Source organism: Anneissia japonica, unplaced genomic scaffold (genome assembly GCF_011630105.1).
Source record: "Anneissia japonica isolate Jap-2015-1 unplaced genomic scaffold, ASM1163010v1 scaffold287739_len226637_cov155, whole genome shotgun sequence".
In the NCBI taxonomy this organism is placed as follows: Eukaryota; Metazoa; Echinodermata; class Crinoidea; order Comatulida; family Comatulidae; genus Anneissia; species Anneissia japonica.
In genome coordinates this window covers 161,446-180,201 of record NW_022709606.1, presented here as the reverse complement: position 1 = coordinate 180,201, position 18,756 = coordinate 161,446, and the positions used below count along the sequence as shown (strand labels likewise).

General features: G+C 33.1%; 1 protein-coding gene and 1 long non-coding RNA gene across 3 annotated transcripts in view; one reads left to right on the top strand and one right to left on the bottom strand.

The window, feature by feature from the left end:
• LOC117106754 overlaps positions 1 to 10,750 on the bottom strand; it is a 34,727-nt gene extending 23,977 nt beyond the window's left edge. Inside the window, exon 1 of one of the 2 annotated variants that reach the window (XM_033248177.1) lies at positions 10,632 to 10,750. Coding sequence is in view for 1 of the 2 variants with exons in the window: in XM_033248174.1 (XP_033104065.1) it covers positions 7,140 to 7,255 (116 nt within the window). In the remaining variant the exon portion in view is untranslated. Of the gene's footprint in view, positions 1 to 7,139; positions 7,265 to 10,631 lie in introns of those variants that run through there. The other variant, XM_033248174.1, reaches the window with a different exon arrangement.
• LOC117106755 overlaps positions 1,065 to 18,756 on the top strand; it is a 66,451-nt gene continuing 48,759 nt past the window's right edge. The window contains exon 1 of the long non-coding RNA XR_004445135.1: positions 1,065 to 1,146. This is a non-coding gene — a long non-coding RNA (uncharacterized LOC117106755). The remainder of the gene's footprint in view (positions 1,147 to 18,756) is intronic.

Genomic DNA, 18,756 nt, shown 5'->3' with positions numbered 1-18,756 from the left:
CAAGTGTTGGACCAATATTTGCAAAGTACTGGTTTAATGTGTTTGCAATATCTTCTGGATTAGTTATATCACCATTATTAGTTTTCACACTTGCTATGTTCGTATTTTTATTCTTACCTGGTACTATAAATCTGATATTATCCCAAATCTTCTTTGGGTCTTTTGTATTTAGTTGTTCTGTAAAATACTCTTTTTTGTATTTTCTAAGTTCAATGTTAACTTTATTTCTTAGTTTCCTATATTCGGTCCACATATGGGGTTCATTTTTCTTATTGGCTCTCCTTTTTAGAACATCTCTTTCTCTCATAAGCTTTAAGACTTTTTGCGTTAGCCATGGGCTGTTTTTGTGTCTCATCCTTTTACATTTTATCGGTGCATTCTTATTGGCAATATTTAGAAATGTTTCCTCAAAATATTGAACAGCATCATCCACATTTGTGTAAGTTGTGATTTCTGTCCAGTTTACATTTAATATATCTGTTCTAAACTTTGCTTCATCAAAATTCTTAAAGTTTCTACATTTCTTTTCTTTGTAATAATTTCAAAAAATTTTGGTGGTGTTGGCACCAAGATTTGTCTTAGAGGCCTATATAATTTTGAGTCAGAGAAATTAACATGAATTGCAAGCATAATAACATAGCTCATGCACAAATTTAATCTATTTTGTATAGGCGGAAAGTATTACATTAGTAGCCTATATTTCTAAAAAAACCTTTGACCAATTCTGTTCTGCTATCAATGCAAATACATAAACAACTATTCTTCCATCTGACATTTTTTCAAATAAACAATTGAATGAATAAATAAATTAAAAATATAACTGACTTTTTAATATTTGATTTGATTTTAATGTTTTCACCATATGCAGTGACATCAAAGATTAAGGTACCATGCTTCTACCATGGAGGAATAGGTTTGCTGGTACCATAGAGAATGAAAATTTCAAGGATAGTGGTGACTGAAAGCATCTGAAAGCTTGTGGTATTAAGCAATTATTAGACGTTTTAAGTGCAGTTAAAACGTCACTGTTAATTAACCATAATGTTAAGTGGCATAAACAAATTTTAATGTTCTATTGCTTACTAAAAGCATTATTCATGGTAGCTGACATGCCAGATGTGACATTACAAACACATGATGAGCCATGTAAGTATTTACATTATTTTATCGAGCTTTTCAGTTTTGTTTTTGAAAGTTTAAACAGACTTTTACTTCTGGCACATGTTGAAACAATTAAAGAGATACCAAAAAGTGATTAAGTGATAAAGAATGCTCCTTTCCGTTCGGGCGAGAACTGGAAATGGCCATTTCCGAATTTATACCGAGTTACACGCCACAAAAAACTCACCGAACGCACCATATGTCTCTATGGGAGCAGCAGTAGATTTGTTCCTATTTCTGTAGCAGGGGAAATAGCTTGAACGGACCTATGGTTTATTTTAATCGATATGGATGTCTAGTAACAAAAGCTGACAATAATTACTGTACAATTTTCTTTCTTCTACGAAATATAGGAAAAATAAACCATACAGTATTTGTATTTTTTTTTTTCTATGGACAAAAATATTTTCTTGATTCTTGCAGATTTTCCCCCTATTTTTCCTGAACCGATCTTTCATATTTTAGAATAAATCAATTGTTTGAATTTATGAGTTGCGATGTTTTCCTTATCTGAACCATTATCCCAACCTGGACTTATCCTAAGTTCCTTCCTGTAGTAACCATCAATGCGCAAACAGTGCTATTAATAACACCTTTGTGTTATATGTTGACATTTAAAACTACAGTACTTTCAACACATCTAGTTATGAAAAGCCTACTTAAACATATTATTATTCAATTACAATAATTACTGCACCAGCATCACAATTCAACCATAACAGATGCACTTGCAAAGATACTGTACTGACTCATAATCAATATTAATCTTGAATAAAAAACATGACCCATGACATTTAAGTGAAAACTTAAACAAAACATTTGTTATGAATCATAATGTATCCAAATTAAGAAATAACAAGTTCTACTAGTGTAACTTAGCATAATCTTATAACTTTTATTTGGTCCTGTTCTCTTGATGTTTATACAGTATATTTGTATACTGCTTTCATTTATTTTATGTAATGTGTTTAATAAAGACTGCTTGAGTGTAAAATACACATTATTTTTGGGTCATGCCACTCTATGAAATTTTATGTGAAAAATGTATGTGATTTTATTCAAGATATATTTTATTCATAAAAACATAAAAAAATTGTTTATGGCAGCCAAAGGCTGAATTGACACAATTTTACAAAATTTAACATTCACATTTTTTTACATTCAAAGATAAAACAATGGACCAATTAATTAATGATAATGAAAAAAAACCATCTAAAAATGCAAGTAAAAAAATCCACAATTTCACAAAGCCAAAACTCAATAAAAATTAACATTAAAGTGACCATCAATCCAATTAAAAGTAACTCATGAACTAACTAGAAATGAAAGCACTAGACTGTTGAAGCATCCTTATTCCACAAATTGATCGAATAGGGGATTGGACTATTTTTTAACCGTTTTGTACGAATCTTGGGTAAGGAGAGAAGGTATAAGGTTGGCATTACGTAATATTCTACAACTCTCTTGCACTGTGGATCTAGGCAACCAACTACGAAAATCAGGAGAATTCATTAGTTTATTTGCAAATTGAAGACATATTTTATCTCTGCGATTTCTTAATGTAGTTAAATTGCAATGGACTAAGGCATCTGGGTAAGTAGTATAACTTGGACCTAGGATGATTTTACAACCTCTTTTTTGTAAGCGTTCAATTGCATGATGCTAAGATGTCTGACTGGGGAGGGGCTAAGTATTTATGGGTGTAACTAATAGTGCGCAGCGTTATCTGAGGGTCGAAGGCCAAGCCGAGGGTGCGTATGGAAGGGAGGTGTCCCCTCCTCCTAAAACAAGATAAAAAAAAAAATTGGGACTTCTAGATGGCTGGAAACATTATGGTAAAGCACCAATTTCCTGCAAACAAGCTATCAAATGCATTTATAACCATGTTTTTGTCCCTAACCTTTTAAAAACACATGTTTTTTTGCTCGGTAAACAGGCTCACGGATATTTAATGCTGATATCTGTTATCTGAGTTTAAAAAAAAAAAAAAAAATTTGGAGATTATATATTTTAAAATTTTAATTTCCCCTTTGATGTTTTCCCTGTAATATCAACAAGGTTTAATAATTTGTTTCTGGCACATCACTGAACGCATCCCATTTAATTATGCGTACCATTCACTAAGTTAAGTGTCAATCTTTTTAAGTACAATCCACAACACTGTCATTTTTTTTAGTTTGTAAATCATATTCTGTTAAATTTAGGCCTACAGAAGATTGTAATAGAAAGATAAGATCATATTTTATTATCATGTAATTCTATAGACCTACAGATAGAGCTATAGCCTTTAACATCGGCGCTGGTTCCAGCCGCTCCTCGCCCATGGTTCGGTTGGTAGAACTAAGTCTTCTCGGATAAGGACTTAAAATGGAGGTCCAGTGTATACATCTGGCTCGTGTGCACTTTAAAGAACCCATTGCATCTTTCGGAAGAGTAGGGGGTTACCCCGATGTTATGGTTCATTTCAGCCCCTGACGTTGTGGAATGATGTGAACATGTATCTACCAAGAAGCGCCTTTTACGGCTGCTAGGTAGTCACAGACCACGCCCATTTGCAATTCAGCACAATGACGCTGCAAGTTATGGGTTATTCTCCTACCTTTACCTTTACCTTAGACCTACATGTAACATTGTGATCTATATATAGGGGAAATTAAAAAGGCCATATTACTAACTCAACATTTTGATTTTATTAGGAATAACATACAAAGAAAGAGTATCAACAATTTTATTTGAACACAATGCACATATAAAATGTAAGCCTATTAGGATATATCATCGGAGAATCTATAAATGGGACTGTACGTAGCAAAAGATAGAATGCTTTAATATCTACCAACTAGAAATTGCAAATTGCAAGTGAAGTGCTGCGAAGTACAACTGCATATAAATGTTCTTCGAACAAAATTATTTATGCGAGTCAAGTGAAAATAACGAAAAATAAAAATATAACAAATAATATGAGACACGACCCATTGTTTATATTAGAACAGCGTTGGTACCGTGTACAATAGTGTTTTGCTGCAGTGACATCTCGCTGCTGGCGATGACTTGCTGCTGCTGGCGATGACTCGCTGCTGGCGAATCAATCTGCGCATGTGTATAAAATGGTATTTATTTCCGAAAACACTGTGCATGCCAGTCTACAACAAGCGTCGCCTAAATGTAATAATTAGCACGTTGAAATAGGCTAGTAAATAAGTTTAACTGGGTTCGTAAATAATATTGGCCTCAAAATATTGTGGCTGAGACATGGGCCGATTAAACGTAGAAATGGAAACCTAGAAATATAGTAAAAACGCTGAATAGTAATACTCCAGCGTCGTGACATGCGGACGTTGGTACAAGTAGGTTAGTCTTCAAACGTTGCCTAAAGTAATTGATTTTACCCGGCAGAACGAAAGAAGGAAACTCAGCTTCTCAGTTGTCTTAGGCGCTCGATTTTTTTTAACAAACAATGACCTTTCAGAGGTCAAATTGCTGAGAATCTATTAATGGGACTGTATGTAGCAAAAGATAGAATGCTTTAATATCTACCAATTAGCTGCAGGGAACCATTTGCTGCAAGTTAAGACACAAAACACATTTTTTGTAAAAATGAAAAAAAAAATGAATTTATGTTGTGGAAGGGTGTATGCTTGGTGATTTTGTAGAGGCACTATATTTGGTTTGGTTATATTGATTTGATTAACGTTTTACAACTCTTCATGTACGATTTATATTGTAGTCGCCATTGAAAGATTTTATGTAGGTATTGATCATGTGTCAGGTGTAATGTAACAGTCTGAACTTATATACAGGTATTTATATATACTGGATTGGATTGGATTTATTTGGTGTATACACCAAGGATAGCACATGAAAGTCTAGAATACTTATTTCCAGTGGGGTCCTTCTGGTGGCAGTACACCGGATGACAATCCCTTTACATTTATCTTATACATTTATATATATTCTTTATATTTAATCTTCAGGGGCAGCCTTATGTTCCCATTCTATAAAATCTTTAGCTAATGTAATGTCATCAATGGTGGCTGCCCCATTACACATTTTGAGTTAACTACAGTATATTAAATTGTTTTTCGTCATTGAATAAAATGACAATTTCCATCCAAACCAGTGTTTGCTTTCTTTTTTCCGTCTTATACATGCCTCCTGCGACATGAAGGCTAGCCTGTATAGAATTCACAGGTGAGCAAGAGGTGCTTGTCTGTCTAGTCTGATCCAATGCTCTCAGCAGTCTACCTATACATCACTGTATTATTATTAGTAGTAGTAGAGAATTTCTTTTTACACTTACTTTAAAGTGCTTCTGTAAGAGCCTGTTTGTGCTAGTTTCCAAGAACCTAAGAGGTATTCAGTTTAATACAATCACACAAACTCAACTTTGCAGGCGTGTTGCAAAACTCAAAGGCGAAGCGATTATGAATCAAATTGTTGGGCGCTTAATTTATCATTAGGTGCATGTAAGCACGGCTTAAGTGACGTGAGCTTTGAAAATGTGACTTACCTGGATATCCTATTGATTATTATCCTGTAAGATTAACATTTCTGTTTAAATTAAATATACTTTGTATTCATGTTTTCTAAGGCAATAAGTTCCTTTTTGCCTGACAACTGTATCTATTGTTAGGATGTCAATGCTATGTACAACTAGCGATAGGGTTTACTGGTTTTTTTTCAAACATAAGATAAAAAAAAATTCTGCAGACTAACAAAAAAGCCATAAAAAGTGCAGTATACCAATGTGTTAGCAATTCAATAAGCAATGTAATCAAACCATTTTGGTTTACCTTGGGCTGTGTTCATAATTTTTAATGCGTGATAGTCTTACGTTACATTGATATCCTGGGAGCAGGCCCATATGCAAGGGGAGGGTGTGCATTCCACACATTACCAGAGGTAACATTTTTTTCCACATTTTCGGAGGTAGGAAATTAAAAACTCCCTCTCGCACATTCCAGAAATTCATCCCCTACTTCCTTCATGAATCAGAGCAGTATTCAACTAGGACCACCTATAATTCATCGTACAAGTAAGAACTTTCAAATATAGTACATAAAGTGACATCAAATACAATATAGAAAGATAGACTCTAACAAATATATATTATATATATTGATCATTGTGCGATTGTCAATGATTGATGATATTTTCCCTATTGTATCTGTGCTTCTAGACTGTGGTGCACTATTTCCCAGTGGTGGTGTAGGTCCTTCCCTTCAAAAACCCCCTTCATTTCATCCTCTATTTCAAATTCCTAGAGGTTCCACTGACAGTGGCAGATTCAAGGAGGCCATGCTGTCTTATTCCCCCTAAATTTTTTTCCAAATAAATTGGAAAAAAATAAAATGATATTGAAAGTCCATAAGGTTGCAATTTCCAGCCATCTAGAGGTGCCATAATCATACAATTTCTTTGCTCAGCCCCAATCATGGTAGGGCTGACGTGGTATCTCCTTCACCTGTGAAAGTCCCCACCACTCCCCACATTCTTCAAATTCCAGGATCCGTTACTGAAAACTGTGTAAAGTCATACTCCGGAGGAAAAAACATTTTTGATATATTTTTGAACTGATTTTTCTAAAACAGAAAAAACTTGTTTGATGAAAAACTGGAGCACAGTGAATGAGATAGATTTTTGAATATTAAAAACTGGGGCAAAAGGTGTAAAATTGGGCGGTTTGTGACCTTACCCTTAAATGCTTTAATTGCAGTTTAACAAAAATGCTAAGTGACATCAATCAATTTTAATACCTGTTACTATTCACGGCAGCTGATATGCCAGATGTGATGTTACAAACAGTGATGAGTCGTACTAGTCTTTACGACAATCATTTGGATTTAGATATTAGTTAAGATATTAGAAACACAAGATAGATTTCTCCAGAGAAAAAAATTGTTAAACAGAAATGCAGGTAGGAATACAAACAAGGGAAGCCCAGTACAGCTGGATCTAAAAACTTCTGCCAAACTTACATAATACATAATCTCCTTTTGCCAAGGTAGAAATCATTGCTTGCTGGTGTAACAGGTGGTGCTTTAAAGCTAATCCAGTGGTGCGTATGGTAGCCTCTACACTGATGTCTGAACATACCCTTACTTTTAACCAGAACTGCATACGACAACACAAATAAAAATAACACACACACCGAAGAAGACAGCACAAATCACCTGAACTATGAAAAAAATATGTCAGTATTGTAATTAGGTTGGTAACATTCTTCTAAATTTCAATTAGTAAGGTATATATTTTGGAGTTTTACTGAGTATTTATAGTATTAAAACATTTATGCTCTTTACATACAATTAATTAGTAGTGAATGATATGAATACACTGTATGTTTATACATTTATTACTATTATTATCATTTTTTTCCCTTTCTTTTCTTTTCTTGTAAGTTTCTTATATGTTTCTTTTCAGTTTATTCAGATAAAATGTAATGCATTCTCCAGGAGGTGGAATGCAAGCCGCCAAGTTTCGACATTGGTCACTCATTGTCATGAATTCCTGGCAATGGCGTAAATGGTGTCGAGAGCAGTGGTGTGTAGTTCATTTCCTGGGATGCGCATTATAATTTCTTTTCGTTATTAGTTTAGTAAAAAAATTCAAAATACTGATGAAGTACTGTATAGTGTGTTAGGTTAGTAAAGTCTATGCAAGACAAATGTACATATGTTATTTTCTTTAAATCTTATTTTGTGAATTATTGTTGCACATCTCTTTAACGATTGTGCCTCTGTTACAAAAGAGAAACAATCTCTTTAACGATTGTGCCACTGTTACAAAAGAGAAACAATCTCTTTAACGATTGTGCCACTGTTACAAAAGAGAAACAATATCTTTAATGATTGTGCCTCTGTTACAAAAGAAAAACAATCTCTTTAATGATTGTGCCTCTGTTACAAAAGAGAAACAATAAAGTTATTATTATTATTAACCTTAACCCCAAAGCCTTGAGTTTGACTGGCTGCTGGATGTTCCATATCCTCTTCTGAAGTAGGTGATTATCGTTACTGATAATCGTTACTGATAATCAAATAAAAAATGTCTCCAGTTGAATCAGAATTTTATAATAGCACTCAGAAAATTCAACACAAAGTATGCCTGTAGGCATACAAAACATTTATTGTGGCATTCCAAAAGTAGCGATACACTTGATTCCTTTGTCTTAATTACGTAATGTATTCATGTCATTTAAGTCAAAGACTTCTTGTCAAGTAGGACGATTAAATTACCTCTATCTCTGTGTATTCATACTGTCTATATCATCATTACATTTGTATGGGGATCTGTGTATTTGTGTTTGTGTTTGTTTTTTATTTTAGTAATTTTTTACTGGTGTATTGTTTATCCCTTTTTTTCTTGATGCAAAAATGTTATCGTCAAATCGTTTTACATATCTAACTATGTTAAATTATGAGTAATAACCTATTTATATATTTACTATTTCATGACATTGATCTAAGAAACACGTTAAATGAAAAAATAAATGAGTCTTATACCATTATTAATAATATTTACACAAACCCTTTCAAAGACGACTATGACGACAAATATGACCAACAGGCTGATATGCTAATTAATCAATTAAACTCCAGATGTGCTACTCTTGATCAATGTAGATATGTTGATATTTGTAAATTTAATGATTTAATTAGCCAGTCAAATAGAAAAGCATTATCACTTCTTCATATTAATACAATAAGTATTAATAATAAATTGGATCAATTTCAATATTTGATAAATTCCCTAAACTATAATTTCTCATTAATTGGTTTATCAGAAACCTGGCTAAGTGATAAAATGATACACCCATATCTTGACGATTATAAATTCCACTCTAGTACAAGGTTTAACAAGCAAGTGGGTGGTGTCGGTTTACAATATACACTAAGAAATGATGTTACCCAAAGAGGTATGTGATTCGTTCTTTATTGAAACTATCAATAATAGGAGAAATGTCATTATAGGTGTAATTTATAAACCACCAAATATTAATGTTGAATTGTTTTGCAAATAATATGGAACATTTACTCATAAAAATAAATTCTGAAAATAAGAGATGTAACCTAATGGGGATTTTAACACTGATTTGATAAAATTCGACAGTCACGATCATATTAATAGTTTTTAAAATCTTATTATATCAAATTCATTTTTTCCAACTATTTCAAAACCCACCAGAATTACTACTCATAGTGCTACTCTAATCAATAATTTTTTTACTAACCAATATGATTCCAATATTGTGTCGGGTATACTTATATCTGACATTTCCGACCATTTACCTATTTTTTGTATTGTTGAAAATGATATCTATAATTCTACTGTGGAAACTAATACCGGTTCACCTTATTATTGTATTATTGTATTAAAGATAAAAATTCTTTCAGTAATGAACTATACCAAGAAGATTGGTCTGCTATTTATAATTGTAATCCTAATTTATCACTTGACTTCTTTCTTAATATATTTTTTCAAAATTCATGATAAATACCTGAGTGTAAATAATTTACAGAAAAGAAAGAAATGTAAACAGCCCTGCATGTATCCTTCACTTCAAATTATGCAGATATAATTTAAATCACATGTTCTATACTGTTCATTTGATAAAATTTGTAAATTTTTTGAGAAAATGTATGCCCGGAGCTGGCCTTTAAAATGCTGAAACATGACTCAATACTGTTTGGGCAGATATTATGGTCCTTAGCGTGTTGTCCTATAACAGAAATCTTTTATGTTCAGCAATACGTTGGTAGAGGTGTTGGTTTGTGCATCCGACATAACTTGCATCACACAAGTCACATTTAAATCTGTACACAACACACTGCTGATTTATGATTGTAGGTTTTCTTTTTGTTTTCTTAATTTCATCACTTATTTTTCTGCTTGTGAAAACAGGAAAAATGTTTTGGTCTATTTTTTTGCTTAGTTGGCGCAGTTGACGCTTAACTGAGTTGGCAGATTTCTGGTCTTTGAAGGGTAGGATAATTCGGATGGGCATTTCCTTCTCGTTGACTTCACTATTACTGAATTTATTATTAGTCTGCAGAGTAGACTTAAACATTTGAATTGTGGATGTGATGAGGTCAACCGTGTATTCAAGCAATAATGACCAAAATAGTAAATATAATCATTACATTGTGTACAGTACTGTTTGTGGGGAGAAAGGGAGGTCATAAAAAATTATAATTTGTACTCTTGTAAAATTTCATTAATGGATGATGTCTAATGGTTATTCAAAAAATAATGTTCATATCTGAGAATGAATGCATCTACCAACTAGTTGGCACATCACACTATTCACCTGCGAGTTAACATGCAAAGGCTTACTATAGCACTATACCCAGTAGAGAATTTACAGGAGATCAAGAAGTATTGGCACCTAGTGATCTATGCTATCAACTGTTTACCTAAATATCACTACTAGCTAAAAAACAAGAGAATGAATTTCTTTGTACACTTACATGTAAGCACTTCAGAAACAGCCTGTTTGAATTAGTTTAGAGTAAGAGGTCAGCAATATCACACTTGACACAGAATCTTCTTTGCAGGACGGCTCCTAAGTTCAAAGCTCTTATAAATCAAACGCTATCATTTATTGTGTGCGAGTGATTGAACGATGGAACGTCATACAACATGTCACGCCCACAATAAATTTTACGCATCAATGAACTCAATTGTTTGCGAAATGTGTGCCTGGCAATGGAGCGATGCACTTGTGATGTCACTGCAAATCTAACTTTAAATTTACAACAGTATATCACCATCATCATCATCTTTTTTTTTTTTACCTTGTACTATATAAACTTTATATAATTCATGTTTAATTTGTCTTATTTGTTAATACTAAACCACTTTAGAAATCAATGCTTTCACTGAAAGTGTTATTCAGCATAAAGAAAGAATAAATAAATAAATAAATAAATAATTAAATAAAATTTGTTGGGTTTCATAAATTTCATAAAAGGGTAAAATTAAGCAATATAGACTTTCCCAAACTAAAAAAAAAAGTACTGGTAATTATTATTATATCATCAATCTGTCTGTCTGTCCATCATTAAAATTCACAACCTACTTGAGACACAAGCACCTGGTAAGAAGCTCTGATCACAAAATTATGTTCTTATGAGACACAACAATATGACAATATTAATCTGCTTTATTACAGACTAAATTTTGTATAACTGGTAAAATTATGCGATGATTTCATAGCTAATCTAGGCTACGGCCTAGGTACTAGGAGGCCTCAGTGGCCTACATCTAATTTATTTCCCCCAGTCTTTAAAGTAGGTCTAGAATATTATACCTAGTCTATTAGGGATTATTGATTCAAGGAATTCCTTAATTGTTAATACTTAATATTGAATTTGAAGTAACTTTCTTCAGGTTCTAATTAACCCTGTTTTAAAGTAATTTTCAATTACAATTCAATTTTCATCATGGTGCCATATCTTTAAGGTGACAAAAAATGAAGTAGGCCTATTTCTTTTTTTTTTCACAAGAACCTACAAGCCAAGCGTATACTATGTGAAAAATTATTGTACAGTGGGGGATAGGCAAATAACAATGGGCGTGATGACATCACGATTGCCTTATAATATCAATTACTGAACCAGTTTGGAAATCAATGCTTTAGCACTGACTGATGTGTTATTTTAGTATTAAGACAGAATAAATAAATGAAATAAATTGTTGCATGGAAGTCAATGCCTACTCACCATGCACAGCAAAAAAACCCCAAAAAATATGTTAAGGAATCTCAATTAACCAGACTACCCAGAAGGCTGCTGAGGATTAATCGTTATGATCAAAATGAAACTTCTTAGCAATTGTGTAGTGTGCAGAATCCAGGGAACAGTGAAATCTGGTAGAATCATTAAGTATTTATTATTATTTGTTTCATTGGTTAAGGTTTGTTCTGAGCTTCAGACAACCTGCTACTAAAAAACTAACATATTTTTATTAGGTCATACTCACATATTCTATGTCCTAATCACATGTCCTTATTAGGTCCTAATTGAAAGATGGCACATGGAGCTATAAATTAAAAGCTCCATGTTTGGGCATAAGTCTCCATGGTCTAACAGGTCTTTAACCTGAAGTTCTATAAACTCCAGTAGTTGCTATGCAAATTTTTCTTAATGGAGACTGTACTGAAATAGACCAAAAAATATTTTTCCATCAGGATCTTTGCAAATTTGCTATCTTTCTAAAAAATATTGTTTGTGAATGGTTGTAACTTATTTCCACTTCATTTTGTACAAAATAAGGCCCAGAAAACCTGAAATTGTATCTCAAATAACTCATTTATTTATGGCTAATGATCATTCAGATTATTATTAGATAGAATGCTGATATTTGTTTAATATGAAATTGAAAATATTTTTTAGATTATAAATTATAAAATGTTAACTTCTCCTTCAATGTTTTTCCTATGATAACAAGAAGTTTAATAATTGGTCAAGTGTAGGTTCATGACCTTGGTTTTCCACCGGACGTCATCACACACATTTTGTTTCAAGTTTCAACCACAACCTTTGGTTTTCATAAAACACCTAGATTGTTTTGTTTTGTAGTCCCCTCCCCCCACTAAATAAGACAACAAAATTTTGCAAATTATTTAGCAAATAGTTTTGCCAAAAACATCCAGACGGAGAAGAAAATAAAAATAAAATTTCATTGGTGATTGTAAAATAAGATTATGCTTCAAATTTATATAATTAGGAAGAAAAATACATATCCTATCTTTGGAGATTTAAAGGCTCCGGAGGGTATAATAAAAATAAAGATAACTTTTTTTTTTCTGATTTTTTCTCTTTGTCGTGGCAGCTGATGCACTAATTGGCCAAAAATAAAATTTTATTTTTTATTTGAAATCATCAATATTTGTAGTTGGCGGGTTTGCTAAACAAGTTATAAAAAAAAGTCTTGCCTAATGTATAATGTTCATGTCTGAGCATGAATGGGGTTGTAGCTTAATAGATAAAATGCATATCTACTAATTACCTGCTACACCCGCACCATTCGGCTGCAATTTAAAGACGCAAAGGCTATCCAGTATAGAATTTACAGGTGATCGAATGGTGCTAGCATCTACACTGAGCCGGATCCGATCAGCAGTCTACCTATATATCACTATTAATAGCAAATAAAAAAAATGAATTTCTGTGTATCACTTACCCTGAAAGCAATTCTGTAACAGTCTGTTTGCGTTAGTCAACAATAACCTTCCTAACAGGTATTATAGATAGGTTAACAAAATCACTCTTGACACAAATACATTGCAGGACGTGTTCCTCACTTCAAGTGCAAAGCAGTTATGAATGAAATTGCTTGGCTAAACATGCTTATCATTTATCATGTTTGTGTAATCATGGATCTATTAATACAGTGTAGGTCCATGGTGTAATGAAGTACCATACGCCCACACGAGTGCATCAATGATTCTTAGCTTTTGTGTACTTGCAAAAATAATAGTATAAAAAGTAAATAGTACAAAAAATAAATGAATGACATAAATAAAACAGAAATATCAATGATATGTACATCATGTAACAGGGTTTATTTTTTTAAATTTTTGTGGAAACCTTGTTATTATTAGCCTCAATATTTAGTAAGTGGTGGGACATATGGTCCATAGTGTTGAGGTCTCTTATAACTCATACCCTGGATTGAACCTCAGGAAGAAAGAAACCACTATGTCACTACATTGTAACATACACATTTGACAATACTCGAAAGCTCTCTCACATTGGCTACCATTTTCCCAGGGGCCTCAATAATATTTATTTTTATTTATTTATAATATATATATATATATATATATATATATATATTTATAATATTAAGGTGCAGACTACAATAAGGCACAAGGTATTAATAATTCTGCCTAATTAATATCCGCAGCTTATCCCTTTGGCAAGAAAACAGCGAGGCAACAACGACCAAAAACAATTATTATATTTGATCGTTGCTGTCTCGCCACAGATAAAAAGTAATCGAGATGAAAAGAAGAAAGCAGCCTTTGTTTTAAACTAATGAGAATGATATGAGCCTCCTAACTGTACGGACACCAAATAGAAGAATAGTAATCAAAAACGGGCAAAACTAAAGATTTATACAAATAAATAAAAAAAGTCAGGACCAAGAACAATGGAAATTCTAGAAATAAATTGAGCAGACAGCACGAATGTGAGAATGGAAATTGAGATTAGATAATAATAATCATCATTCCCATCACTGGAAATTAAAAGGTCCTATAAAAAAAATTATTAGTTTATATCATGAAAGACATGCAGGCAGGGATGATAACTACTCAAAACATATGGTACTTACTTTTAGACTACAAACATGGTCATCCAATTTAATAGTATTGTACAAAAAGGAATTCTTTACTTTATGTACTACTTGGTGTGGGTAAGACCTTGGTATAGATATGTGCCAACAAAGACAATAAACTAAAATGTGTTAAAATAAGCTGAATCTAAGAAAACATAATAGGTTTCTTTTATATAGGACTTTTGTGTTTTATCCACAATCACATGATAATGGTTTACCTGATCATGTCAATATCCTCATTTAAGTCACTTGAGTGATTGGTTACGAAACAACTGCTGAGTGAAAATCAATGGGTCGAAATTTATGTGATGATGAATGTTGGGTAATATGTACTAATAGCTTTATCAATCAACACTATAATATAAATACTAATAAGCAATTAGTAGGGCTCCGCACAGTACGCTATAGACAAATTATTATACGAAGGTTAGATTTAATGCAAGAACAAATTTCCTGAGGGCCTGCAGGGCTGAAGGAAATTTTTGAATGCAATAATTCTAACCTAGTATAATACTTTTCCGTTAGTGTATGATGCATGCTCTACTAATTGCTTTAGATGTTATCTGTAGTGTTATCTCGATCACCCCCACATTTGCCCACCCCCATTTCATACATTTCTGGATCCGCCCTTGATCAGTAACCAAAAAATTAAAATTGAATTTTTAATGTTCTTATTCTCCATACTATAAGCTTTAAAATGATGGGTCATTCACTGAAATTTGCTTACTATTGATATGAGTAAAAGTATTAGTTTTTCTATACATAGTATACTACCACATTCAATGCTGGTTTTGGGATGGAAACCTCAAATAAAGAAGAGTATACATCCTTGTAATAACAGTAACAGAGAAAGGCAATTAGGAAAGTGGGAATTTTCTATTGGAGCCACCACTGCTGTGGTCTTTGGGGTCGTTGCAGCAGGTCATGACCTTGTACTGTGATGCATTATGGAAGTAAGTACTACGATTCCAGTATTTACATTTGTAGCAGACAATACCGTAAGAATCCCCCACCAGAATCTCACAGCCACATGGCATCTGCAGAGGGAGAATAATAACTGTACAGCATCGGATTATGTGAAGGAAAAAGTAAGCCTCGTCCTTGATTGGGATGGCCGTAAATTGGAGGGTCAAAGTGACTTTTTGATTTAACACCAAGGGCCGCACCCAAACTTTGATGTTTACAGTGTGCTCCCAAAAAACCTTCATGTACTGCTTTTATACCACATTATTCTCAGTTTTAACATTACTTTTTACAGATGTTCGATGTCGGGCCGTAAAAGGTCAAAAATGTTTGCCGGGCCGGACATATAGGGATTTTAATTCATTTTTGAGGACCACAAAAAAATCACTGTCGGGCTGCACTTTGCCCACCTGTCCTTTATGCTTTTACTGTATCTAAAAGCAATAGCCATTTCATTTTGACCACACTACTGAAACTAACAGCTGAATGTACAGTAATGCATTTTGAATGAACAAGAACAAAGAAATTTTCAATGCAATGCATGACAGAAACCAGTTTAAACTAGTTCCTTATAACTGGATTACACTGGTTCTTGATTGAAAGTGGAATTACAATCTCTTTCACAGATTCTGAAATGTAGATTTTCATAATTCATACTTATTTACACATGAATTTTGAAGAATATTTTAACTTCGGATTTATTTCTAAATGATGAAAATTATTTAGTCATTACGATATAAACATATATTTTACAATTCTATTATGTAATAAATAATTTCGTACAGTACTATCTTTAAAACATCTGTTATGGTAGCTTGATTGGCGTGTTGGCATGGGTGTTGAATAGCTGTCAGTTTTTCACATCAAATAGATCATGATGGATAAAAACATTTTATGAAAGATAAAATCATTTCCTCTATTCAACTCCAGGGCTCGAAATTCACGCTAGCAAACTAGCAATTTGCTAGTAGGTTTGTCATAATTGCTAGGTAAAAATTCACAAACCAGCAAATAAAAAAAATGATTGCTAGTTGGAATATCTATACAAAATATCTTGTAATTAGCCTAGTATCAAACTAAAATTAGACTAAACTGATCTACAAGAACTAATACAAATTTTATTAAATTTATTTATTTTTTAATCATGAAAATCGACAAAAAACGATCGTTTTTTTCATCTTGTCAACTGCATCTCATTGTGTCTACAATAGCGGCGAGTGGTACTGCATGGTACAATCATTGAGGTATACCTCCATGCAATGCCGTGGCCAGCTATTGCGACAGTTGGGACAGTCCCACACAATTTTCTAATGGGTCCACAAGAAATTGGTCCAGATTTTTAACAATGCATAAAACGAGTCCACTTTTGAAAAATGGGTCCAGATTTTTCATATTTTGCCTAAATTAAGTAAAATCTTAAGAAAATGGGTCCAGATTTTTCATATTTTTGCATAAAATTGGTCATTTTTTAATAAAATGGGTCTACATTATTTGAATTTACACATAAATTGGGTCCACCCTGATATTGTTCCATATTGTTTGAAAATCCTGGCTACGGCCATTGCCTCCATGGTACAATGTATAAATATAAATTGTCTCGTCAATGTATCCGCACTTGCCTGACTCCGTCAGATGTAAACCTACGTGGTTATTTCTGCAAGTTCCTGGTACCATTTGCAAGAACTCAAATTTACCTTAAATCCTTCTTCCCGGACAGCATCCGTCTCTGGAATATGTTGTCGACAGTGAATCACTCAGTACTTTCAAACGCAGTCTGGAAAACCTGCAGCTCCGAAACTAAAACAGAGCAGTGAAATGGGTACTCCCCCATAAGGTGAAATGGGAGTAGTGCCCTTTCCCAGAGGAGTCTAGCGAACAGATTGATGTTTTAATTTTTTTTAAATAAATGAATAAATAAAATAATAAAAAAATACAAATACTGTAGATAATAATAATAAATAAAATAAAATGAGTCTTGCAATCTAAAACTTCACCTACTTTGCACACCACCACAGTATGAAAATACACCAACTGGGGTCTGTACTAGAATGGAAGAAGAAGTATAACATGTTCCATTATCCGGGCATACACAGTGTTCATTTCAAAATATGTAGTTTTAAATTTGTGTCATGATGACATCGCATCAGGACCATATATAGGCAAGTCATGACCATATGGGCAATTTTTATTGTTTTAATAGCAGTATTTTAGGTACAAGTTATCTATTCATAGAAGGAGGTCAATTACTTTCATTGTGAGTTATTAACTGTAATTAAAGCCGTTACTGATACATGACAGATTAAATTATCCATGTACTGTATTAAGTTTTGATTATCAATCTATTATGTATTAATAGTGTTAGCATGAATTCTTTACTAAGAAAAAAAACCCAGTAAAGCCACTAATAATACTATACCATAAATAGCCTATAGTATCTTGTAAATGAGTTCAAGAATAATATATACTTCTAAAATTTCAGACACATGCCAGAAAGAAATATTAGACTTAATCTTCATATAACACTAACATATTAAGCCTTTCCAATGGTAGCAAATGAAATTAGCTTTATTGATATGTTACCTAAACAATAATATCAACATTAGAGGTAATAAGGAGGAAGCACTCTCAGACTACCTGTTATTAATAATAGTAGCAATATTAAGTTAATTGATTTCTGTGTAATAATTATGTACATATTGTAAATATTAAATTACCTGCAATAACTCAACCTGTAATACCTCTCTTACGGAAATGTTAGCCCCGTTCATATCCAACTATGGCGAGATAATTTTAGTGGATGAGCTAGAAGATCTCGCCATAAGTTTGAGTATGACCGCTCAAGTATGGCGAGATGAAGGCCACAACTCGACTAAGCCCGTTGAGTAAATTTATGTCGACTAACTTCTTAATCCAGCCTAAAGCCAGTAAGCAATTAAACAGCAGGTGGCAACAGGTCACGAATACACCAATCAAATTGAAGCAAAGTGACCTTCCATGCTTGCTGGTTAGCGCGTTTTTTAGTTACTATCATAAACACCATTCAGAATTGACGCAGTCTCCCTGATCTTTGTACTTTAATTTCAACAAGTCTTATTTTGCAAATGATGGCCGAAAAGTCAGTAAAGAAACGCCATCTCTGGACGTATGCGCAGGAATGTGATTTAATAGATATCTGGAGGTAGCCAGAAATCGCCGAAAAAGTTGAAGATAAATTGTACCGTCAGAAGGCTGGTGTCCACGAAAGGATAGCAGAGAGAATGCGGGACTTAGGCCACAATAGCATAACAT